This window comes from Arctopsyche grandis, chromosome 8 (genome assembly GCF_051622035.1).
Source record: "Arctopsyche grandis isolate Sample6627 chromosome 8, ASM5162203v2, whole genome shotgun sequence".
Lineage (NCBI taxonomy): Eukaryota > Metazoa > Arthropoda > Insecta > Trichoptera > Hydropsychidae > Arctopsyche > Arctopsyche grandis.
The window spans coordinates 30,243,136-30,270,415 of record NC_135362.1 but is presented as its reverse complement, the minus strand read 5'-3'; the positions used below and the strand labels follow the sequence as shown (position 1 = coordinate 30,270,415).

At 33.2% G+C, this 27,280-nt stretch overlaps 2 protein-coding genes across 2 annotated transcripts in view; one reads left to right on the top strand and one right to left on the bottom strand.

Annotated features, from left to right (window-relative positions):
* Positions 1-27,280, bottom strand: part of LOC143915940 (uncharacterized) — a 63,197-nt gene that overhangs the window by 20,936 nt on the left and 14,981 nt on the right. The gene's annotated exons all lie outside the window — the stretch shown is intronic.
* The window catches only part of LOC143916071 (uncharacterized), a 37,297-nt gene continuing 14,189 nt past the window's right edge, over positions 4,173-27,280 (top strand). The window contains exons 1-4 of the mRNA XM_077436960.1: positions 4,173-4,313; positions 10,501-12,266; positions 26,147-26,247; positions 26,322-26,477. Coding sequence (XP_077293086.1) covers positions 10,622-12,266; positions 26,147-26,247; positions 26,322-26,477 — 1,902 coding nt within the window. The 5' untranslated portion in view covers positions 4,173-4,313; positions 10,501-10,621. The remainder of the gene's footprint in view (positions 4,314-10,500; positions 12,267-26,146; positions 26,248-26,321; positions 26,478-27,280) is intronic.

Genomic DNA, 27,280 nt, shown 5'->3' with positions numbered 1-27,280 from the left:
TGGTCAACAAATAAAAAAAAAATCAAAAAATTTTGCATTTTCACACAATCTAGCACGGTCCCGCACACATTTGAATGACAATCATACAGACGCGGGTCAATTTAAATATCAATTCTATAGTACCAAACGCTGTGTATATGTAAATAATTCTTTTTTGCAATCTCTATCTCTTTCTTAGCGCCTTGATGTTTTAGCATTTGATTTGCTTTTCAACAATATTTATACAAATTGTGTGTGCGTACTAGCGTCACCGAGATGTAATATTTCGCACACGTTTAAAAAATCAGGGATGTCAATCAAAGATAGTAGATTTTCTTCTTCTTTGACAGTATCGTATAATATATTGTAACGTGACGATTGGACAATCAGCACTCGTCGACCAATGGGCGACGATCGTCTAATTAGTGATCGGGACTTTACGGCCAATGAGCGAGCTGCGTTCAACAGCCAATGCGTGAGGTGCGGTGCACTCAAAAATAAATCTCACTGCTTTGAGTATAGTTGTGTCGATTCATTCAAAGGTCGCTATTATTACTAGACACCGGATAGTCACAGTGCTATCCATTGTTCCATTGTTGTAAATCCTTTGTAAAAAAAGGTTCGGCAAACCTTTAACAATGCATTTACAACCTTTGAACAATACGCGGCACCTTCTGGGTCCGGTAACTAATTATTACTGCTAATATTCACTGCGTCTCTTCATATTTGACAGTATCGTATAATATATTGTAACGTGACGATTGGACAATCAGCACTCGCCAATCAATTGGCGACGATCGTCCAATTAGCGATCGGGACTCAACGGCCAATGAGCGAGCTGCGTTCAACAGCCAATGCGCGAGGTGCGCTCAAAAATAAATCGCATTGCTTTGAGTATTGTTATGTCGATTCATTCAAAGGTCGCTATTATTACTACTAATACTGACTGGGTCTTTCACTTTTATCTGGAAACCCCTACAATACTACGAAGCTGCTACTATAGTCCTTTTTTCAATGAGGTCTAGTATGACACTATTTAAAAAGAAAATAGAATGGGTAGTCGACAAGTATATACATAAAGTGATCGAATGCTCCCTACATAAAAAGTGTCGTCATTGAAAAATGTGAAGTGAAAACTCTTGTTAAAAAGTTCATAAGCAAATTCCAAAGAGGAAAACAAGGTACATATATGATTATAACTTGATAATCAATGGCGTTAGTGTCGCCACACATGACATCTTTACTGCTTTAGAAGATGGCAGATGTTTAATTCTAGCATTTGCTTTTTACTTTATTTATTTACAATACATTTATATACATTTATAAGAAAAACATTTAATTTTGCTTATGAATCATACATATAAACCATATATGTATATCAATAGTCTCATTATAAGAATTGCTTCACTATTTGGGACACATTGTTCTACATATAGTCTATTTCTTGTTTCTATAGTAATTTCGACTTTTTACGAGAATGGAAAATTAAATCAAGATAAATTCTTTGCTGAATCAGATTCGTAATCAGAATTAAATATGAACCGCATTACTTGTTGAAGACAACGTTCAATGCTAGTCATAACACGCTTGGATGGATAAAACAAGGTATATTCCTTTCTCCCACTATTGAAAAGCTTTTCAATGGTAAAATGGAAATATTGATCGAAAACTGTCAATATATGTATGATCAAAACATTTATTAAATTGAGGTATATACCTATTATAAGTACATAAATATATAATTTTTTGATTACATTATGTAGAAATGGGGTGCAGTACTTCGAGTAAGCATTTCAAGCGATTACGAAATGCATGTCATGAAAATGGTGAGGTTTTTCCGACGTCACACCAGCTAGGCAACAAGGAAATGTAGACCGGAAGAAAAACTATCGATAATTCCTAAATACCTATCGGTAGATACGTGTCCAATTTAAAGGTGCGGTTTGTTTACAGCAATAACATTTAAACTATCTACATAGTTCCAAAATCTATAAAAAAAGACAATAAACATTTATCGTATAATACATATATGTAATAGCTCAAAATGTATGACTCCATCCAGGCTTCAGCTATCAGGATTGGTACGTTGAGTAGTTTTAGGTTTTCTCGGAACCAAGCAAACAAACAATGAATTTTCAAATTGAAAAATAATTCAATGACACATATGTATGTTTGTATGTATATTTCCATACACTTATAAACGTTATCGAAAGAAAAAAATTTAAAATACCAAAAGGGAATACACACACAATCGGATACAAATAGCAACAGCGAACCTCAAAGTACGGTCCGCGGTCAACTTTTAAGTCTTTAGTGGGTCGCGAGAGAGTTGATAGAGCAAATGCTTGTGAACCGAAAGGTACAGGGTTCAAATTTTAGCCAAATTCGAAAACATTTTACAGATTTTTTTTATAGATGCTAAAAATGTTAGAAAAATTTGTCTTCTGTCACGATTTTGTTGAATTTAATTTTGAGACAGTTCTACAGATTAATTTAAAATTCTTATGTAAATCGTAATTGTTGTTTAATTATTTATACTCTATTTGAAAACCAACGTAAAATATCTTTTCTAGGAAACTTCATTGCGTGGAAAAGTGTGAAAATGGGTGACCTGACAAAGCCGCGCATAATAATGCCGCATAGAACAACCCCGTCAAAACTGCGTCGGCAATGCCGCGCAGAATAAAACTACAAATTAAATAATGAGGCTGATAAAAACCTTGTAAAAATAAGTTATTTTTGGTTTTACTCGATTTTGAAGGACTGCTCATCGAGAGAGATTTACCAGGGTTTATTGGTTTTTGAGAACCGGGTTTTCCACTATGTTTTCAAAATTTTAAAACAAGTTTTAAAATTTAGTAAGCCAGTTTGAAATACTGGAATCAATGTGCAATAAATTTTGTGCAAAGGGGGTAAGAATTATTTTTTCGAAATGTACATATTTCTCATATTTGTAACGAAACGAAAAATCGTAAAATCAATTAAGAGCTTGCAATATTCGAGCTTGAAGTAAATTCCGAGCGGAAAGATTAAAATATTGTTAAAATAACTCGACTCGGATGCTAATAATGTTTTAATTTTTATTGGATATTTTTATATGATACATAAGTATTTACTTCAATTAAGTCATGTGTGGCTATGTCGAAGCGGCATTGTCGTGCATGGCTTTATCTGCGCGGCACTATCGGCGCATTATTTTCGTGCGCGGCTTTGTCGAGGTGCCATAAAATAATTCATAATGAAATTAGGAAGCTGTATTTTTGGCTCATACAAAAACGTCACATAAAAAATGTTTTTCTTGAGAGGATTGGAACCAGAAAGGTCAAAGAAATGCTTTACAAAAATATATTCAGAAGAGTGAATACAATGTAATTGATATTCTACAAAATATAGGATAAACGAAATAAAAGAAAGAATGGATCACTAATTATTATGACGAAAGTTTTGTCTGCGCGGCATTGTCGCCGCGTTATTGTCGTGCGCGGCTTTATCGGGGTGCCATAAAAATAATTTGTCATGAAATTAGGAATAATTCGTCATGAATAAGCTGTTGGGATCATAAAAAACGTCTCATAAAAATATGTTTTTCTTGAGAGGATTGGGACCAGAAAGGCTTTACAAAAATATATTCAGAAGAGTAAATAAAATATAATTGATATTCTGCAAAATATAGGACGAGTCACTTATTATAATGACGAAAGTTTTGACCCAGATAATTGTTAGAAGGATAAAATGCACCGACATTATAAACATTTGTCACGAAAATCTGGAAAAATTGCGGTTTTAATATGAGCAAATTTGACCCAATTTTTAACGCAAGCAATACCCACGTCACACTCGAAAAGGACACGACAAACAAAATCATAAATCAAAGATTTGAATACACAAAAAAAAATCCAACACAAAGTAACTATTCTATTAATAAAATCAAATCAATTTTTTTCACCGGACTTGATTACACTCAATCATCGCAAAACGATCCACGTACCAAGCTTCGAGAAAAATTATAACTGTATTCGTAGTATTGCAAATCGACTCGCGACCATCTTTTTTTATTTATTTTTTTTCTTTTACCGACAAATTAATATTTGATACACTTGAACATTCCGAAAATGTTTAGAAGAACACACGTACGAGTGGTTGGGAGTGTGTACGTGTGTTTATATATGGATATCGCTTATTGTAATACACACATATAAATATAAGCAAAGGTAAAGCCTGCAGTCAGTTGTTTGGGAGCTTCCGTGCCGGTCGGGCTCTCCATAACGCTTTGAATTGAAAAAAAAAACCATTTACACGCGAAATTCAATACAAAATCGCATTTTTGCGTGATGGTAAATGTGTTAAGATTAAACAATAATAAAATAATTAAATAAAAAGTGATAATTCCATTCAAATAAATCCATTCAAAGTTGACACGTGTGTGTGTGTGGTTGTGAATTTTTTGGCGTTTTGCATTTCTTTCTACGCATCGTGTGATTTTAATTGTGTACTTTTTATATAAAGTTAGATTCGTATTAGATTATATCGTTAACAGTTTGCCGTCTGGTGGAAAATTTGCGCGCGAAAATAGTGCGGTTCGATGTGATGATCGTCGTTTCGCTGTGCATTTGATCATCATTCAAACGCTAAGAGAAATTTCTATAAATCGCTTCTAGCCCGGCCCAGACCTATTTTCGAGGAAATGTCTTGACATTTTACATCTCACCACGATTTTATATATGTGTATCTATATACATATGCATACACACATCGAGATTGTTATAATAATATACAAAACAAACCGGGAAAACCTGTTCGATGATCGCCGATTTATTAATGTCTCGTTAATATTCAAACACTGCGATGATCCGATGACATAATAAATAAAAATTTATGCCAATGTGATACAAAAAAAATAAAAATACAGAAAAGAAAAGAAGTTCAAAGTACACATGACCTCGTAGCAGATTCGTTCGTTGTTTTTTTTTTTATTATTATTTTTCGTGTGTGTGCAAGGATCGCAATGAGATTAGCCGGGTCTGATGATTGGGTAGCTGTCGAAAAATTTTTGCACCGGTTCGTGAAATTTTCAACCGTCGTGAACCGGTTGTTACGGATTTGAACTAATGAAATGACAATGATACGTTTTATATTCGCCTTTTACTATTGTCGTGACGATTTGAGGCAGATTTCAACATTGATTGTTCGCACTATAAGATCAACGTTCGTCATGAATGTCAACTTATATAAAATACCAATAGTTCAAGTTCAATTTTGGATATTGCAATTTGGGACAAACGTGTCGGATTTTTCAATGATTTCATTTAAAATTAACACATGTGTTATTATGCTATATATATTATTTCTGTGAGTTGAAGTATTAGACATTAAACTATACAATAAGCAGTATTCAAATACATGTACTTAAAGGAAGTGTAATTATAATTGAATTTAATTTAATAACTAAGATAAATATTTTTCTTCCATACCTAATTTATTTTAGAAGTGCATATTTTTTGATTATTACTAAATTATGTTCGCAATACATCTTATATCTGTTTAAATAGCTACTGATCTACTGATCATTTTCTATTTAACATTTTTAATTTAATTTTGTTAGTAATCATAGTATTATATTATTCTAATGTTAATGTACAGCATAATAGGAAAAAGAGCTCAAAAACCTAAAATTATTGCATATAAATATTCCAAGACATGTATCGGAAAGTATTTATGTGAATAATTAAAATGATCAAAATTATATTTGCTTCAAAAGTTTAAAAAGGATAAGAAAATTTTACAAATTGTTTCGATGCTTTCTGGTGCCATTTTAAGGTGGAAAAATATGACAAAAATTAATTTACAATTAAAATTTATACCATTTTTTTTCTAAAAAAAACAAATGAATGTTATATTAAATAAATTCACGCAAACAAACGAAAATTATTATTATTAATTTTAAAAAAAGTATAAAACAAACGCCATTCATTATTATTATATACAAATTTTATTTAAGTAGTACTATTTGGTAGAATGATTTTATCCCACGACGACGCATTTTATCTCACGCTTCGTATTTTTTTTGTATTTTGAATTGTACTTGTATTTTTTTTCTATAAATGTTCCAATATATAATTTTTTTACAATTATCATTCACCGATACTGATAAAGACTGGTATTTTTTGCGTTTTGCATTTTATTTAAGTATTTAATTTCAAAATTTTTGATTTATTTTTTTTGTATTCTTTAATATTAGCTTTAAATGGTATGTATCATCTGGTAGGTATAATCTTTATTTTGAAAATTATGTCTAAAACAAATAAAAGCTTAACATTTTATTCATTACTATAGTACGCGATTAGGGCACTATGCTTTTGGGATGTTAAAAATGGTTCACTATTATCAACCATGCTTTTTCCCCTTTTGCTTTGTATACGAATGGAGCCGTCAGTTGTTATTTGACGAACACTAAGCCAACGCCGAAGACTAGTTATGGCTATTGTTAACTTAACTAAACTTAACTTTGCTCTCTTGCATTCTGCACTCTTGAAACATGTATTTTGAATATCTTTAATGTTTTTTGTGGCCATTTTTTTTCATTCATACCTCAATCATTATCCGCCATATAACATCATTACATTGAAAAATAAATGCTGAATTTGCAAAAAAAAGTTGCTAAAAATACAATTCCAATGTATGAATACATTTAAAGTAAAATGTATAAAAGGCGCAGTTGTGGGACAAAATATAAATGTACAAAAATATAATTTCAAAAATTCAGAAAAAAGAATGTGTAAATGAATATCATACCTACGTATTACATAATATATGTAGGACCTGTTTGTCAGGACACATAGGCGTTAGAGTAAAATGAGAACGGTTTAAATATTGTTTACTCTGCGGAGCGCCGCAACGATCTAAGTGTCGCTTGTACAAGGTGGCAACTTGACCATTCTTCAACTCACGCGTGCCAACCTAAGTTATAAAACTAAATCCCACATATACATATATGTATATAAAAAATATTCAAACGCAAAAATGCAAATCCAACCTTTTTAATCTATTGAATATCATCATAATATCTAACGTAAGCAATGCGGCCGATCTTTTCAACGACATAACCCCATGACATCAACGACGACCACCTCAATAGATCATCATAAGTGCTTCTAATTAGCAAAAATGACATTCATATTGTCACCGTAAGCTCGTAGCAACATTAGTCGTGATTAATCTAGGCTATAAATAATAGCATATAGGTTTTTTATCAGGAAGCATGACCACAGTACTGAAGCACCTGAGATATCTGTGACACGATTATACAATATGCACATTAACATTTTATCATTGATCGATCAAAATTCAAATCGGAGTGTTAAAATTTATGTGCGGCACACGTTCGCCATTGCAAGTTTTGTACGTACTTGAACTGTTGAGTTTTTACACAATGTCAACAAATCTCAAACGGCTCATCCACAGGTTGTTTCCACGAGTTCACGACCTGAAAGCGATTCATGACCATTTCGGACAACATTCTTTGTTTACAAAAAAAAAAAAGATATTTATATCGCGTTAGAAAATCAATAAACACGTTTCGCGCACTATAAATCCGTGCATTGCAACTGTTTCGCCGTATAATAATACATACGTGTAGTTTCATTGTCGCTGAAAAACCTGTAATGCAAATTTAAACGCCGTCGTGCCCGATTTTGCGATGGGTGAGGAATCATTTTGATGATTTTCGGACGATGAGACCGAAAATGTTGACGTTCGTCCTACATGCGTATGTGGAAGTAAATATACATACAAAAATCAGGGCTGTGTTGAAAATCGAACGATTCAGGACTCCGATTTTGCATGTATTTTTTATGTAATAATTTATGTACATATTGAATTACTAATACACATGTTTGCGACGAACGTGATTATAGGTATATAATAGTTAGGGATTGTAATACCGGTATACCTGTAAATTGACGAAATTTCGTCATGTTTTTTAAATTAAATATTTTTTTTATATTAAAATTCACCGATATTTACCGTTAAATATTTTGTCGCGAATTTAGTACAAATACAGGCATAATATTAAATAAAAAATCGATGCAAATGGCATATTGTGAATAAGGTTGTCTGTAATTTGTTTATTTTCGGTATTAAATGTGGCGATTTCAAGTTGATAAATTTACTAGCCACGCAGACTAACCAAATCGTAATAAATGCGATCAGATGGTTGTTTCAATTATGATCGAAACTTTCAAATAGTCCAAACTTAAAATAAATAAATATGGTTAAATATAAAAAATAAAAAATTATGTATTATTACAAATTTATTTAAATTCATTTATAAGACATAATTCATCTGTGATTTATTTTTAATCATTTACGATTTAATCTAGATTAACGTTCTTAGGAAAAGTAACCACATACACCTTTTTCATTTACCGGTAAATTCCGGTGTAAGAAAAAATCATTTACCGTTTACCGGTTTATGATATTTGACGGTAAATTGTAATCTCTAATCGTAGTATTTTTCTCATATTTAGCTCAAATTGAGGAGAGGACCGATAAACAAATATATATTTTTTTAAGTTTTAAGTCAATGATTTATATCAAGTCAGTGTATATTACATACGTCAGACGTCCAGTTTTAGTAGTCAGATATATGTGAAAATTAGCGTATTCGCGGTATTTGTGACCAATATTTTTTAAATCGGAGTCGGATTGTGAATTTTTAATGACTCCCCCCCAGCCCTGATAAAGAGAGTAAAAAAATGAACGTACGCCGATCCAAATTAAATTAGCTATGTATGTATGTATTATTATTAAAAACAAACCAGTTTAATTCGGAATTGAGTTCTGATCGAAACGAAAGGATCTCGGCGGTTCACAAGATAAATCACACAACCTTGAAAATTACAAAACGGAAAACGTCAAATTTAACCGCGTAATTTAATCCACAGTGTATGGAAATTTGTGCGAATCCGTTTCAATGGCCTGATTTTCACGCTAAAATCTGCCGAAATTCTGTTATAAGGACGTACGATTTCCGGTTTAGAATTTCTCGAATACTGTATAGATTTAATGTAAGTGCGTAGAAGATTTTAAATTTTGCACCTTGTCTAGTGAATAACGCGAAAAAAACGCACGAAAAATGCATCGATGTATTGACACCTGTTGAAACTGCTGCAAATTAAAACACTGTTTGGTTTGCCGATGCTAAATTAGCATACTTAGCGTTCGGTATTGATAAAATTTGTTTAAATTAAATTTTTCGTACATTTTCATTTCCGTGTAATAAGAATGTATACATATTTGAAATCAGTAGTCTTGTAGCAGCGTTTAGTCTGTACATATGTACATATTTAGTTTTGAAATAAACATCATGAAACACGTTCACTCCCAAATAAGAAAATATATAGTATATATATGTATGTATAGAAATCACGTACAAGGAATCAATTAAGTGTTAGAGAATGGGATAGTTATTTATTATTTAAAGTAATTAATTGTGTTGCAGATTCGACCGATATATAAAATCTAATTTATATAAAAGATCAATATTAGCATTTTCATGTTTCATTATAACCAATGGAATGTTCAATTATTTTTTATACATAATTTTTAAAATGAAAGTCAATTTCAATACTTTATGAAATACATACAATTAAAGCCAACATAATAAATATAAAATTACAATTATTGAGAAATACTATTATGAATCTATTATTCATCACAGAACGCCAAAAATACGGAGGGCTCTAAATATACATTCGTAGTAATACTAATACATACATAAGACCGATATGTAAAATATAAATTAATATACAAGATTATTATTAGCATTTTCATGTTTCATTATAACCAATGAAATGTTCAATTGCTTTCGGTTTTTTCGTCTGACAATATTTTTATACATAATTTTCATATACAATAATACTTTATGAAAAACATATAATTTAAAGCTAACATAATAAATATAAAATGAAAATTAATGGGGAAACACTAATATGAATCTATTATTCATCACAAAACGCTAAAAATACGAAGGTCTCTAATTATACAGACATTGTAAATAGACGGTGTCAAGTAGTTAAAAATAATCATTATAAATTTACTAGAAACATTAAAAGATAATGCCGATTAGTACGAAATTTTACAAGCATATTTTTTTGGAAAATAATTATACTTATAAAGTAGTCCTAATTGTAGTTTGAATAAATTTGAATGGGTAGTTGAAGAAAATGTAAGGCAAAAGTGTAATTTTTATCCGAAATAAAAATACATAATGTACACATGTGCGTAATGCGTTATGATTATTATGAATTATGTATTCGTTTGAATGTGTTTTTACGGGTTCTTTTTTTTCGAGCGAGAGACACCTTTATGCATAAATACATACTTGAAAAAGAATTACGAAAAGCGCGACTATAAAATTTGCATGCAATTACATTTTCCGATGATGGTGGTGACGAGTCAAAGAAAGCAAAACGCCGAATTATTATTGTACAAAAAAAAAAGATAAATTTTTATGTGTTTCAGTGCAACAGCAGCAGTGTTACGTAAAATCTTTTTTGAACGGTGTGACAAATAGACAATAATAAACTAATAGAAAAGTGTATAGGGAAACGAATCATCGGACACTGTGACCAAAGTGTGAATAATGAGCTATGAAAGACAAATAAGCAAATACAGGCGCAAAATGACCCAAAGAATAATGAAGGCTGCTTTGTTGGGTTTCATGGTGATATCGTTAAGTTTAGGACATATGGTAATGGGCGATGAACAGCGCGGCGAGCACGCACTCAACAACAACAACGAACAACAACAACAACAACAACAACAAAATAGATCACAAAGACAGAACTATGATAAAAAAGAGAAAGTTGGCGACTCGTTCGACGCGAACGATCATGTAATAAACAAATACGTAGATAATGCTAAGAGCGAACGCATTTTTTCCCGAAAACATTACAGCAACGAAGAACAACTGAGAGAATATGAAAGGAGGCTCAACGCAGACAGGGAAACTATGGACAACATCAACAACAGCAGAGAAGAATCTTCAGAATCCAAACTGAAAACGACAAGCGAGCCCAAAATCTTCTCAGACGAGGTTAAAGCAACGACCAAAGAAAAACTACTAGTGCCTTTAGAAAACCCAGGATCGATCGACGAGGCGAGATCGATCAAACAGGGTGTACCGTTCTACATAGCACAGGATGGGAAATCGATCCAGCTGCCCAAAAGCGATGTAATATACAACAGCGAGACAGGAGACATCGTCATAAGACAAAATTCCAACAAGAAGACGACAAACGAGGACCACTACAACGCAAAACCGGAAGGGTTCAAAAGCTTGCAAGGTTTCGTCATTGCAGACAGTGACGGAAGTTTATCAATGCCTCTCTTGTACCCAGTGGCTTCTCATCCGAATACTAATACTGTAGAGCCGACAACGGAAAATATTCTACAACACTCAAGCGAAGCAGACGTGAAAAACGACACGATGGAAAACTCGATGGAAGAATCCAACTCGGCGATAACAGAAGAGGAAGAGAAGTTCAACAGTTTTGAGAGCAATACTGAGGTTCCGCAAATGGAAAAGTCCGAAGTAGACAGCGGCGAAAAGGACGATTCGAGACGAGTAGGAAAAAAGCAGGAAACTACAAGCGAAGATTGGAGGAAGAAATCCAACCAAAACGAAAACGGCAGGAGTTTCGATTCAGAAGGACGTCTACGCAACTACCACGACTCATTAATGAGAACGCACTTAGAAGAATCTAACAAGAACGACGAAAAGTTCATAGAAGAAAACGACAACACTTACAGAAGCGACGAAGAGCCAGGAATCACCAATAGATACTCTTCCGAAGAGATAACAACTCTACCTTCAATCAATGAAATGATTCCAAACACGAAAGTGCTAACGTCTGACGACCTATTAAACGAGAACGATTCCATACCGAGGAAAGACAATTCAGACGAACCGCCCTTCAGGGTAGATCTGTCACAGTTCAGCAACGACCACGACGATCTCCAGAATCCTGCCAGACTTCCGGTTTATCCCAGCTTGGAAGATATTACTGACATGTACTACGTGACGACGACCACCCAACAACCCGACCCCATTGTGGCTTTGAGGGCATACTTAGAGGACATCTATCTGAGAGGACCCATTGCAGTGGTGATAGATACTTCTGGAGACAGCCTGGCTATGGCTAAAGATGCATGGAGTGCCATGGAGCAAACTGGAGGGATGTTGAACATAACCGATATAGTGCTCATCGCTTATGACAACAACGGTGGTGAGTTATTTCGAATTATATATATATATATATATATTTGTTTGTCTGTTTCTTATTACATCCCAATACTCAATAATCCAGATTGTGCAGAGTTAGTCCACATAATTAAAATAAAAGGTAGAAGTGAGTAGCAACTACATATAAAGGAGTTACGTCAAAAGAATACAAGTATGTACCTACCAGTAAGTACTTCAACTCAAATCTGAATCAAAAGTACACGTTCTGGGTAGGATTTGGTTCAACTGACTTGGGTAAAATGAAAGGGTAATAAAGGGAGCCAGAACACTTGAACGGAAGGTAGTCAATATGATACAAACATATTGAAGTAGTGCCGGATAGTCACTCAATAATAATTAATCAATAGTTTCTACATGCGGCGATTGAAGAAAGCCCAATATTAATTGGATAATAATATTTATAAATACTTTTAAATTATATTACATGCTAACCATTGTAAACAGATCAATGGTTAGCATGTAATGATTTCAATTGTGTGGTCACGGGTTCTATCCCGTATGCCAGACCTTGGATATATGACTCCAAAGTCGATCGTTTCCTATCAGATTTCTATTTATCTGATTTCATTGAAACGGTTCCAACAAATTGGCAACCCTGTTCTAGCCCTTTCGCGAAAATTCGAGCTATTTAGCATCTCGATTTTCACTGATTAGAAAATGCTGCAAAAATTTGTCGATAGATATCTCTGTGGCTGTTAATCGTTTAACCATAGATGTCGTGTTTACTAAATGGGTGTTATTTTATTGAAAATATTTTAGCCTATTTATTTATTATGGGACTCAAACCCGTGACTACTATATTTAAAATCATATACATACGCTTACCACTACGCTGCTGATTTATCATTACTAGAGACCGGAATCTGAAGGGGCTGTTTATTGTTCAAAGATTGTGAATGCATTGTTAAAAGTTTGCCGAACCTTTTTTACAAAGGATTTACAACAATGGAACAATAGGCGGCACGTTTCTGGCCCCTTCAGATTCCGACCTCTAATCATTACCATTGACGTTTTTTTAACTTTTGTAACGATGTGTACCAATTTAGAGGTGGACCAAAGTTAAGTTTAGTTAAATATACAACAATCACTAAAATTATGCGTTCTTCGTCTCACTTCGTCCATTGATTTGTTTCAAATTGAGGAAAATCTGCCAACACTCTATCATACGGGGAAACCCTACGGCGGTACATATCATTAAAGCAATAAATTATTTATTTTCATCACGGAAACTCGCACGTAGAAAAAGCAATAAAAAAAAACCCAAAAACTTTTTGTCCGCTCGAAAGCGAAAAACCCAATGACTTTCAACTCACGTTTTCGGTTTTTGTAAACCGCAAACCTCTCGCACATCGTCAAGCTAATGAACTTGGAAAACCTGGATGTATTAAAAATAACAAATAAAACGTTTATAACATACACGAGCGCGTGTAACATTAACACCAGTGGGAAATTGACATAACTGCGATGAGAAACTTTAAATTCTCATTACATAAAGTGCATATCGAACGACATGACGGAAAAAAATTGGGACAATTTTCTCTTTCGTTTTAGGAGACACGGATTTGCATAATAATGCTCACTGTTTCGATAAGTGTCGATATCTGATCTAATTTCCTTTCACGTGATCGCACGAATGTTGGTCACCTGAAACGCTCGCAGACCGGTGATTCAAAATAAAGAAATATGTATATGCATAATTTATATATCGATATTTACGCATGATCGACCACATTTGTGCAACAATGCAAAAACAGATGCATTCTGTGACATATTTATGTACATATATACATACTACATACATAGGGTCGCATTGGTAGCGTGGCATAGGACAATACCCCAGAAACACTTGCATACATCAGACCGAATTTCAACTTATTTACTTTTACTATTTAATCTTAAATTAATTATGTTCGTCACGAATGCCCATATAACATTAGCGCAAGGCCTTCGCGATGACGGCAAAGGCCCCCGGGCACAATGCAGGTGAGCACGCGAATTGGATTAGAATATATATAAGTCACTTGCAGCGTCAGTTTCACGCAAGTCAAGTCAAACTTGGTGGATATTTTTGAAGTTTTAAAAGGAAATTCATATAGCATATAGGGCAGTATCCTTGTGGGGCGGAGCAAGTTGCTAATGGGCCATAGTGGTAGCACATTATATAAATTGAATAGTATTTAAACTATTTCAGCGGGAAAATAACAAACAACGTTCTCTCCTTCCTCTATCAATCTAAACATGTCCTTGGAACATCCATTTTTTTTAATTAACCAGAGTGAGAATTTCAATATATATTCAACGCTAATAATAGATGTTCTTTGGTACTAATAATTGCAATCAATAAATCGTTCCCTTCGTGTTTAAGAAAAACATTTTATTTTATAAATTATAATAATTATTTGAAATACATAAAGAAATTTCCCAGTTCGGCCTCTGAAGTGACCATTTTTCAATCGTGCTATAATTACTAGTCACCGGAGCCTGAGGGGGCCGTGTATTGTTCAAAGGTTGTAAATGCATTGTTAAAGGTTTGCCGAACAATAGATAGCACTGTGACTATCCTACCTCTAATAATTACTCTCTAAACCTTAGTCATGATTAGAGGTAGGACCGGAAGCGTGCCGTTCTTTGTTTATTGTTCGTTGTGCATTGTTCATTTTTATGATGAACCTTTGTTAAAGGTTCGCCGAACCTTTTTTTATTGCACTCTAGCTTTGTGAATAGACCCAAAACGCCGTGTTTCCTGGAAAAAGCACGCTCTCTATCCGCCCTTTAGTCATGATAATGTAACACGTGTTTGATATGAAACGCCTATCGTTCAATAATTTTCGATTAGTATATCAGAATATGCAAAAGCAAACCCAAGTAGAGGACGTAAAACTGTAATGTAATGTAAAACTTTATATACCTACTGGTATATACCAAATAGTATGCATTAAAAATATTTTTTAAATTTATTTAAAAAATATATACATATATTTATCATGGTGCCGAGTGGTATGGTACGAGTTTTGCCCTGATATTTTCTTCGAACAATGAATCCTCGATTGTAAGGATTAATAAATATGTATATGAAGTGTTTGAGGGAGTATTGGAAATGAAAGATTAAGCAATTTTTAAAAAATATTTTCAATTTCAAATTCAATTACAAATCAATTCGATATATCGAATACCAGACTAACGAAATGTCCAGCCTCAAAAATTATTTTCACATTACGGAGCAAAATGACTTAATAACGGTTAAATATTTTTTATCCAATTATGTTATAAATGAATTTTTAATAAAGCCAAGCAATTTTTTTTTAAATTATATTTACAATGGCGTCGTAGCGGGGTTTGCCCCAAGGTAACACCTATGGCTAAATTTCTACATATGTACTTTATATAAATTTATAACATCATTATTATTAATTTGAAACTATATTCAAATAATGGTAACAAATGGGGATATGTTCCCAATTTATTTGGAACCGTTTCAACGAGAAATCATATAAATTGGCAAACTCTGATAGGAAACAATCAACTTGGAGTCACATATTAGCCAGCAGCGTGGCTCGGTGGTTACGTTGATACTAAGCACCGAGATGTCAGCGGGTTTGATCCCTTGAGCTGACTGCGATTGAAAATAATTTGTTCTTAGTATAATCTGTAATGCTTCTGGCCAGACTTGGAAATTTGTGACTCTACTAAGACGCTCGTTTTTGAGATTGAGATTTTCATCAGATTTTGCCAATTTATCTGATTTCATTGTTGAAGCGGTTCCTTCATCAAATTGGCAAAATCCATCCTGCCCACTATGTCAAAAAATGATTTCAAAAAATTATTATCTATGTATAACATAGATGTCTCGCTAATTTTATTATATATAGTATTTGTATTATGCTTATACATATGTCTGGTACCAGTGACACGTATATTTTGTTATGTCACTGTGGCTAATATGTAAATAAATAAATTGGCAAACTCTGATGAGGATAGGTAGCCAATTTGTTTGGAAGCGTTTCAACAATTAAATCAGACACATTGGCAAACTCTGATAGGAAGCGATCGACTTGGAGTCACATATCCAAGGTCTGGTTAGCAACACCGGACCAGGAACTGAACCCACAGTTGATAGCTTCATACGCTAACTATTGAGCTATGTTGCTGGAAAATCCGTTAACTAAAATAGTTCGTGAGATTCAATCATAAATGTAAATCTTTCATAATCTATATTCAGGTAGAAACTATTTTCTTTCATACAAATGCAATCAAAAGTGTATTGCATTTGGTAAGCGATAAATTTATCATTTCATATTTCGAGAACCACACCATCCGATTTTCCGAACTGATCCGACGTAGTACAAAAATTCATAGACTGTTATAGTTAAAAAAAATAAACCAAACCAAAAATGATACGCCATTTGAAAGTCGAAAGTGCGAAAATTTCGAGAATGTAAAAATTTTATTACATAAATTACGAATAAGTTTAGATAAAAGTCAACTTTCTCACATACACACGTACCCGCTGGTAATATCGATTTCGATATAATTCCAATGCATCAACAATGTATAATAATAACAATATCACGGTAACAACCTAGAATTATCAACTTTCCAAATATATGCAACGACACAGCATTCAAGTTTAGCGACGTGCGAAAAAAAATTTGCAAATTTCAACCAACTGGTAACACCGGACACCTGAGACAACAGACCAAACAATAATTACGAACACGTACATACATACAGGCACATTTTGTAAGATGTAAATCAGAAATCGAATACAAATTATCTACCTAAAAGTGACACTCGTCACGAATCTTTATGGGAATTCTTTTTATATACATACATACACACATGAAAGAATTCTGACCTGGACAAGAGGTTTGACCTACCGAGTTGTGACCTCGCCGTAACAAACGCACCGTCCTTGCTTTTACATATTTATTACACCTGTACGCTTGATCATCTCGGGATTAATGGAGAACGCGTCAATCACGACCATATTTTACACACAATCATCATTTTTTTAAATCTGCCCAAATCGTTAATAGTCCACATAAGTCATGCGCTGACACAGGGGGGTTCAAAGTGTGTTAGCACATTGTGTGCTGTCGAGTTACATTTTTTTAAGTGTGTACAGTGCTAGTCAGCGAAATTGCGTCATTTTTGTTCTTGCTTACATTTTGTATAAGATTTACAACATTGACCGACAAAAGGGGAGTGGGTAGCTGTGAGATCGACGTGATGACATGTCACATGCAACTTCACGTTTTTACATCCATACATATACATATATATTTATTTTACATACATAGATATACCAGGAAAACTTGACAAGAACTCCAAAATTTAAAGAAGCGTTTCAACAATGATCAGATAAAATTGGCAAACTCTGATAATAAACGATCGACTTGGACTCACAAATACCCAAGTCTGACCAGGAGTATAGCGGGCTCGAACCCAATAATCACTTGGTGCTAATCATACACGCCACCAGTGAGCCATACTCCTGGTATATACATACATATATACCAGGAAGGCCTAGCAGGTAAACTCCAATGCGCCTTCCTGGCCAATTACAAACAATGCAGCATTTTTATTGCATAAATCGCTGAACTACGAGACACTGAAAAACTCCAAATTAACGAGACATCTATGAATTATGTATGTACATAAATCATATTCAAATAGTGGCGACATAGTGGATAGGGATTTTAGCTAATTTAATGGAGGAACCGTTTCAACAATGAAATCTGAAAAATTGGCAAACTCTGATAGGAAAAGATTGACTTGTAGTCAGAAATATCAATAAGTCTGTGATTTATCTGTGAGTGTAATGGCCGTGAGTCAGTTGTCGCGTGAGTGATTTGTCGATGAATTTCGTGCGCGTAACACCGTTGAGTGTAAAGTCCGTAAGTGATATGTCGCGGAACCCTTGATCAGATATAGGGATAGCAATACTGGTATATCGGTTTACCGGTAAATTGACAAAATTTCCAGAAAATACCGTTAGATTTAAAAATTGGTCCGATATTACCGGAAACATTTTTATCGCGAATTGAGTACATATACAGGCATATTATTACAAAATGTTACATTAAAAATCGAAGCAGATGGCGTATTTTGGATTTGCTATTAAAATAAAAGAGACTGAAGAAAGTAGCTTTACTACTGTTTTTATGAGTTGCAAAGGTTTAGTATAAAGAGGCGTATAGATAGCTAGCTCTCATCGATTGAATCTGACACAAGATTCCGATGTAAATTATAATGAGTTCGCTAGTGAATAACCTCATCTAGCTTCATGTTGGAGAAATAAACTTTTATCAATGTTGGCTAACTTTTATAAATGTATGTCGGTAAGATATCACAACGACCTGAAGAATAGAAGTGGTTCAAAATCAGATCACAATTTTTTTGACGACAGGAATGTCACTGAACTAACAGAATAAACCTAGTAAAAAGCTTGTGACGAAAAAGATTCGATATAAACATGACAATTTTGTCAAAAAATTGAAAAGGCAATAAATATTATGAGACACTTATTAAATATTTCCATATAGAATATTATTCTTGTTAGAGCTATTTGAAGTGGATATATGTATGTATGTACATAGGTTCTATGACACTTAACTTCTGGACACATACCTCCGGTCAAAAACCCCCTGGACATTAACCCCCTCCCCCCCCGTCAAGGATAAAAAAAGTCAGTATCAATGCTAATTTATTTCAGCCAGAAGAATAGATTCAGAAATACAGATATTAATAATACATATATCAGATTCTTTATAAATAATTAATAATCAATAATAAAAAATCAGTAATCAATAATAATTTAAAATATACAAAACTCCAAAATCAATTGTATTTTAATCTCTTTTTCTTTTCCTTTTATCGATTTTACAAATTCCATCATGGATAGTTTAAAATATAAAAATAATATAATAATAATATATACTTCTATCAAAATTTAATAACTTTCAATACCACAGAACGCAAACGCTAACTGGTGACTAAAAGTCTTTTAAATTGATATTTATTCTATTTACAACAATAAATTGAAATTAAATATTGTATATAAATTGAAATTGAATATGGTCTACCATACTTAATTTATTCTTATTTATTATACTTTACTTTATTATTAATTATTTATTACTATTTTTAAACAATTTTTATCCATGGCGGGGGCTATTTGCACGGGGGGGTTAATTTCCAGGGGGTTTTTGGCTGGGGGTATATGTCCGGGGGGTATGTGTCCAGGGGGTACATATCCGGATACCATGTACATATGTACGTGTATTTTTTGCCAATTTATGTATATTTTTACACATCAACAAAAGGATGCAGAATATGTGAACATTATGCAAACAAGTAAATCTAAAACTGCAAAGTGATGCATTCCCAATGATCGACACTGTACGTTTCAATGCGCAAGTGTCGCATTGTACACGCTCTCGGGCCAATGATCATCATTATTCACGTCTACGGGCTTTTCTCGTACCGCTATCATTATGAAAATTTAAACTTTTACAAATGGCACACGTTCCGTAGTCACAATCGGCAGATTTATTTGCTTTTACAGTTTGCATTGTCGCAGATGACACACACCGCGTCCTAAACAACGACGCGTATTTGTCAACTTTCGAGATGGACAAAACGTGCAATGTTCACGCGTTTTCGACTTAAATACATATATACATATATATTTACAATTTTTTTTCTTAACAAATTTAATTTTCAAACGTACGTTTCATATCGCCGCAAAATTCAAGTCGGTTTCACTCTCATACATATTCATGGACTTTCATCGACAATTTAAAGAATGATTTAAAGCCGATCGTAATATAATTAAAAATATATCAGTATATAACTAAACTCGCATAGGATTCGGCAAATAAAAACGAAAGTGAAATTTTAACACCTTCATCACAATTTAATAATGATAAATCATAATAGAAACCGCTTTGTCAATTACGATGATTAATTTCTACATACATATTTATATATGTAGATACATCATGTATCGTATATTTTTGCAACTTTAATATATATTTATTATATACTTATTTTATCGGAAACATACATTGTTGGGTGATGAATGAACTTGCTTGGTTATTTATTTATTTATAGTTTTGGACCATTGTGGCATTACAGGAAGAACCTAATGCGCCACAATGGCCTACATTTGATACAGAAGAAAAACAAAGATGAAATAAGTAAAATACAAAGATAAAATAAGCATAATATAAAATAAAAAGAAAAAATGTTATAACTAGAGAGCAAAAATGTTATATCATTTTTTTCTGAGCTGGCGCGGAAATGCGCCAGCTCAGAAAAAAATGGGATCCTTTTATCAATTTCTATTATTAACATTTTTTTTGCTCTCTTGAGAGCAAAAAAAAAAGGTTAACAATAGAAATTGACAAAAGGATCCCGTTTTGGCGCATTCGTCCGCCGAAGCCTGGTTATAACCAGAGATCGGCGGACAAGTTGCTTTTGCCCACAAAAAATGGTTTCTTTTTTTGCTGTCTTGCTTTATAGGACAATCCTACAAAGGAAAGCAAAAAAAATGTTGAAAATAGTAATTGACAATACTATTGTGAGACATTTTATTTTACATGAAAGCAACAAAATAATATATGAATTATAATAATCCCTCGAAAAATATAACAGTTAAATAGTTCGGCCGACAAAACGTACACTTTTTTCATTCAGCTCTTAGTTACGTATAACTGGACTTAAGCGTTGGCTGAGTGTTTATCGAATAATAATAAACCGCTCCATTAGTTTACAAAGTAAGAGAGCAAAAAAGCATGGTTGACATAAGTAATTGAAAATACTGAACCATTTTTTGTGTAAAAACGTTAAAAAAAATTGGAAGGAAAGGAATTTTGGCCTATTGAGAATTCGTAGTCTAGTTATACATAAAAATAATCGGTTATAACGAATATGATTCTTTTCAGTATATACAAATCTTTTAACCCAATAGAGTTTGTTCGAGGTTTTATTATATTTAATATGAAAAGTTACATTTTTCATTCATTAAAATTTTATAAGCGTATTTTAGTATTGATAGTATTAAAAAAATATTCTTTAGAAGAGCTTCTGAAATCCATTCAGAATTTTGATAATAAATACATAATAACCTCAAACACGCGAACGTTTATACAATGACAATGTTATTATGAATGCAAAAACCGCCAATAAAAAAGGTCATTATTTATTATATTTGTCATTTGTACACATATGTTGCGCAACATTTGCATACATATCGTAGATGCAAATGAAGAAGCGGCTTAGATGTATCAGAGAATTAAAATTTACTACGAAAAATAAAAAAAAATCAAAACACCGATTACCGCCAAACGAAAACGTTTCGCGAGTCATCGTCATCACAACACAGAATTTTTTCAATTAATCATTGATGAAATTTTAAAAAGTGGGTCACGCACAACAGAACCAGTGCGTGCACAAAAGATGATGATTAATCGATGATTTTATTCAAATAACAACAGAAGAAAAAAACTAGACAGATAATCAATATAAAGTTCACGTACTTGCAGATCAACGACCTTATAAAATCAAAATGAAAAGTCTACACAAGGATGATGATGGGTAGGATTTAGATTTTGGATTTTGTACCGAATTAGCGGATTCAATGACGGCCAAGCCGTTTGCCGAATTGCAAGTCTTTCGCAACATCATCATCATCATCTCGACATTTTCGAGTCACGTGTGCGTTTGACCAGTTTTTCTACAGCTGGCTTAACGTTGTTCAGGTCAACAAATATTTGAGGGAACAATTATTATTGCCCCACGGTTTTTGCGGTTCATCTTCTTCGCCGCTCTAGCAACAAGTTTCCATTTCAACGGAATAACAAAAGTGTTGTTGTGACGTCGATGATAATATAAGTAGGCATGAATAAATGAATAAAAAAAAAGAGGCAGGGCCTTAAGCCTTTTCGGCACCGTGTTGCATAATTGTGTAAAACACCAACCAGTTTTCGTTAAATCTGATTGAGGAATCGGTTATTCCAAATGTGAACGTGTTGGAATTGCTTACGCGTTTTCCAAACGGTGATTTGAAAATGAAAATTTACTCAAAAAAATAAGGAAAATGTCAATCGAATCAATTCGTTCGCCATCCACTGTTGGATAAAGGCTTCTCCAACAAGCTTCCACTAGTCTCTATTTTGCTAACTCTCATCCATCTCACCCCACACATTTTCCTAATTTCGTCTACCCATATTCCCTGCGGTCTTCCTTTTACCCTTTTGCATTCTCTCGGGTACCATTCTAGTACTTCTTTTGTCCACCTTTCATCCATTCTTCAACCGCGTGGCCCGCCCATTGCCATTTCAATCTCTTAACTCTATCCACTATATCCACAGCCCTTGTCATACTTCTCACTCACGTATTCCGTTTCCTCGATATGTCAAGCATACAACGGTCCATACTTATTTTAGTGCATTGGACTTTGTGTAGCAACTTGGCGTTCAATGTCCAAGTTTCACATCCATACGTCATCACTGGTAAAACACATTGATCAAAGATCTTCTTAATATATAAAAATCATTTAAATTAATGATTTTTATTTTTTATATATTTCAAAAATCATATTCTACAAGCTTTAAACCATTCAAAGCAATATAGTATGTACATAGTCTAAAGCTGGCAAAAGAAGAGCAATTACAAGCCCGTAATTACATATGGACATAACTTCCTTGAATAAACGATCATATTACAAGCTAATTAAATCTTTTAATTATACTTGTCCGTACTAACCTTTACATCGCCATTAAAAATAGTATTATACAAAACGAACAAGAATTGTATAATGAAATAATACATATTTAATTAATTGAACAAATCCTCACAATAAGACAATCGTGTAATTTAAATGCGATAATATGCGCTTTTTTGTTAGTATGGGACGAAGTGGCAATCGATCAGCTCATTCCGGATGAAGCGTGTTTATTTTTAATCAATATTAATATAGAGATTATGTTGACAAGAAAAGTCACTATTTAATATAATGGAAATATGTAGATTAATCTATGTATGATTAATTGACAATACATACTGAAACGTAAAAGTTTGAGAATCAGCGGGCAAACTGTTATGAACGGTTACGTGCGAACGTAGGAAATGTATGAATGAAACTACATACATATGTATGTATGTATCTACATAGTACATATTGCCCTCAGGGTGATCTCTCATTTTTTCCAATTAGGTATACGTCAATGATACATGTACATATAAATAATATAATTGGTCAGTATAATTTATATTACTATTAGAGTTCAAAGGCTATGATTGTACTATGTAATTTCCCCCATACAAATTAAGTTGAGAATTTTCATTTAATATTTATTACATTTTACTAAAAAATAAAAAAAAACGAGATCCAACTACTGCTTTTTTAGAATCAGCAAATTTATAACATCATCCGTTACATCTGTAGAGAAATTACCGCAGCATTTTATTATAGAAATTAGCGAACCTCAAGACGCTAAATAACTTGAAATTTGCAAGAGAGATTGGAAAGGAAATGCCAATGTACAAGAACCGTTTCAATGAAAATCAGAAGCATTGGAAAACCCTGAAAGGAAACGATCGACCTGGAGTAACAAGCCAAGGTCTAGCCAATAGCTACTAGTGGGAATCGAACCGTGACCACTCCGTTCGAAAGCATGATATGCTAACAACTAGTCCACGCTGCGGCGAATCAATTGAATGGTGTTATACATATTAAAATCAAAACAAAAGGAAAAACTTTAAGGGGAGGTGTGAAATGAGCAAATTCATGAAAAATGCAAGCCTTTTGCTTAATTCATGATTCGGGCAAATTATTTGCCGAATACGCGAAGTTCCACTCTCTCTGCGCACGCAATTCACGCATTCGGCAGATAAATCGACTAATTCATGAACTAACCAACTAGCTTGCATTTCACGTAATTGACATTTTCACAAATTCGAAGAAACATACGTAAGTATTATTAGAGATCGTATATACGTGGGTGTATAATTTCTTAGAAAAGGTCAATTTCTTTGAAAAACCACCAGTGCTCAAAGCAAGAGGGCAAAAAAGCTTATAAATCTCCATATATAATATGTATATTATATATAACATAAGGACAGAGCCGCCGAGAGAAATCCCGGGCTCTGGGAAAAATAATTTCGGCCCCTATGAAGAACTAAAAAAAAATCTTTTAGATCTATATTTTTAATGTGCGAAAAATCTAACAGAACTATTGGAAAAATACCTATATTTTGGTTGCAATTTTTTTAATTAATTTAATAAGCAAGTATGATTTCCTCCTACACGGAACCCTTCTCGTCAGTTCTGCATAAGGATAAGCACTTGATTAACCAATTCAAAATTGAACTAAAGCTAATCGATCTCACGATCAATTAGCTTTATCTATCGACACTTTGCATACAGCTAAAGTAAAAACGTGCAGAAGACATAATATGACTAATAAAAACAATTTTTATTGACGTTATGAAAATTTGCACATAAAACCCCCTATCATTTATAACGAACGTACAAAAACGCAGTTCAAAATAATATATGCATTACAAAATACATTTTTATATCTGTAATACAATCGCTCAAAACGGAAAAGAAAAATACGCCATAATCGAAGTACGGTTACAATTACGCCATGTTGTTTTTTTTTTTATTATACTTCATTTACACCGGTGAAATTTGAAAGGGAAAGTTATACAAATGTTTATTTACACGTTTGGCGATTGACAGAAAGTCTGAACGGACAGAAAACAAGTACAAATAGTAAACCAGAGTGAAATTATTATAATATATAAAAAATTGTTATACACACTTGCGCATCGAGAATGCACATCGATTGCACGTGTGTAGACAAAAAAAGTGCAATCAGACTTGTTGAGTAAATACGGTATTTGGTCAATAGTGTTAGTAGACCATGGTCGTTATTAACGACACTTTAAAAAATAAATAATGTGCATATGTATGCACTTCAAAACAACGCTATTCTCTTTCACTGTAAATTTATAAATATCCACTTGACACAATGCAAGTTTTTTTTATATACATATATAATATTTTTTTTTATATATACATATGTGTGTGTGTGTACTTTATTTCCTAATAAATTTTGATTGCGTAAAAATTGACGAATTACACGCGAACGTGTGTACGAAAGCGACTCGTTAAAAAAGTGTAGAAAGATAAATGGTTACAAATTTCTGGTCATTTGAGCGAAACGCGAAGAAGACGTTCAACTCCGTTTATAGATATACACACACACATTTGCCTCAAGTGTGCTAATTTGACGAAAATGTTATAGTAATATACGAAAGAGGTTCTGCCTGTCGGTGTATGCAATTATATACAGACATAACGTCAACGAAAAGTCGAACAAGTTAAAATTAAATCGTTGATCGTCAACGGGCAGTATGTTAGTGGGTATAAAATTGAATATATTATGCATGTATTTCCCAAACGGACGTTGTAATAAATTCAATTTGAAATTTTTTGTTTATATAACGCATTCGTGACACTCTTTCCAAGTTTCGTACGAACTTTGAAGGGTTGCCATTTAAGCTGATCGTCTCGATACGAGCGAGCGCGTTCGACAGTAGCGTAATAAACGTGTTTTCGATTTATTGCATTATTATTTCACTATAAGCATCTTCGACGAACAGGTTTTTAGTAATTTCACCGATTACAAACGTGAACTGTTCCTCAAAGTGTGAAAAGAGAAATAAAAAAGGATCTCGTTTATATAAAATGGCGTTTCCGGCTTGTTGAAATTTTAATATGTTATAAAAAAAAAACAACACATATCACAATACTTTATCTAATACTATACGTTTTATTCATGATTACAGAAATCGCATGGATGTCACACCACAAAGCGTCCAATCCTCAACAGGTGGACTTTGAGATCAAATCGTTCAAAAAGGCACTGTCGGGTTTGAAGCCATCGAAGGTGAGTGATACTGTACACACGATTCATTTTGAATCATTGCATATTTAATATAACATTTATAATACTTTGAATAGGGGAGTGGAAGACCTTTGCAAGCACTTCTGAAAGCTTCACGATTGTTGCCATACGATAGTGCTATTTTCCTATTCAGCAATAAGCAAAAAGGTGTCGAAAAGAGCGATGGCGAAGACAGGATACTTGCGAGGACTTTGCTATCCAAAAGGATCAAAGTAAGTACTATTCATATTACGGATGAGTCAAAAGTGACAATTGGGACTTTTTAAAATGTTTTTCCCAAGGATTATTTAAAAATGTTTCGAGGTGAGCATAGGGGCCACCTTAACATACAAATGAGTAAGAGTTTTATAAAAATGCACTGCAGTTGAAAATTTTTGTATAACGGTGCTTATAATTACAATAAAATTGACAACATCGAAATTTATCGTAAGGGCGAAGGGAGGGGGAGTCAATTGAACAAAAAAATGTTTACGTTTTTTATTACAACTTTACTCCAAATGTAACTATGAAAGGTTAACAGACATTTGACCGAATGAACACTTCGTCGACAGAGGTCAAGCCGAACGGACATTCAACCTGGCAGACATTTGGCCGAATGAAATTTTAATTGTTTAAATTTATTTCTAATATAAAAAAGGGATAAATAAAAAATAATCAGCAACGATATTTTATTTATCGTTTTATCGCATCAGAATAAATTTAAATAGTTAAAAATTCCATGTTCGGCTGAAAGTCCATTCGGCCGAATTTTTATTTTAATCAAACATGTACACTCGCCTTTATAGATCGCTCCAAAGCGACGAGTGTACTAATACATATACAATACAATTAATACAAACATTTTTATACAATGCGAATTCATACAAACATCATCCACAGTGACATCTGTGAATTAATTTTTGCAGCATTTTACTATAGAAATTGGCGAACCTCAAGACGCTGAATAACTTGAGATTTTCAAGAGAGATTGGTAAGGAGTTACCAATTTACAGGAACCGTTTCAATGAAAATCACA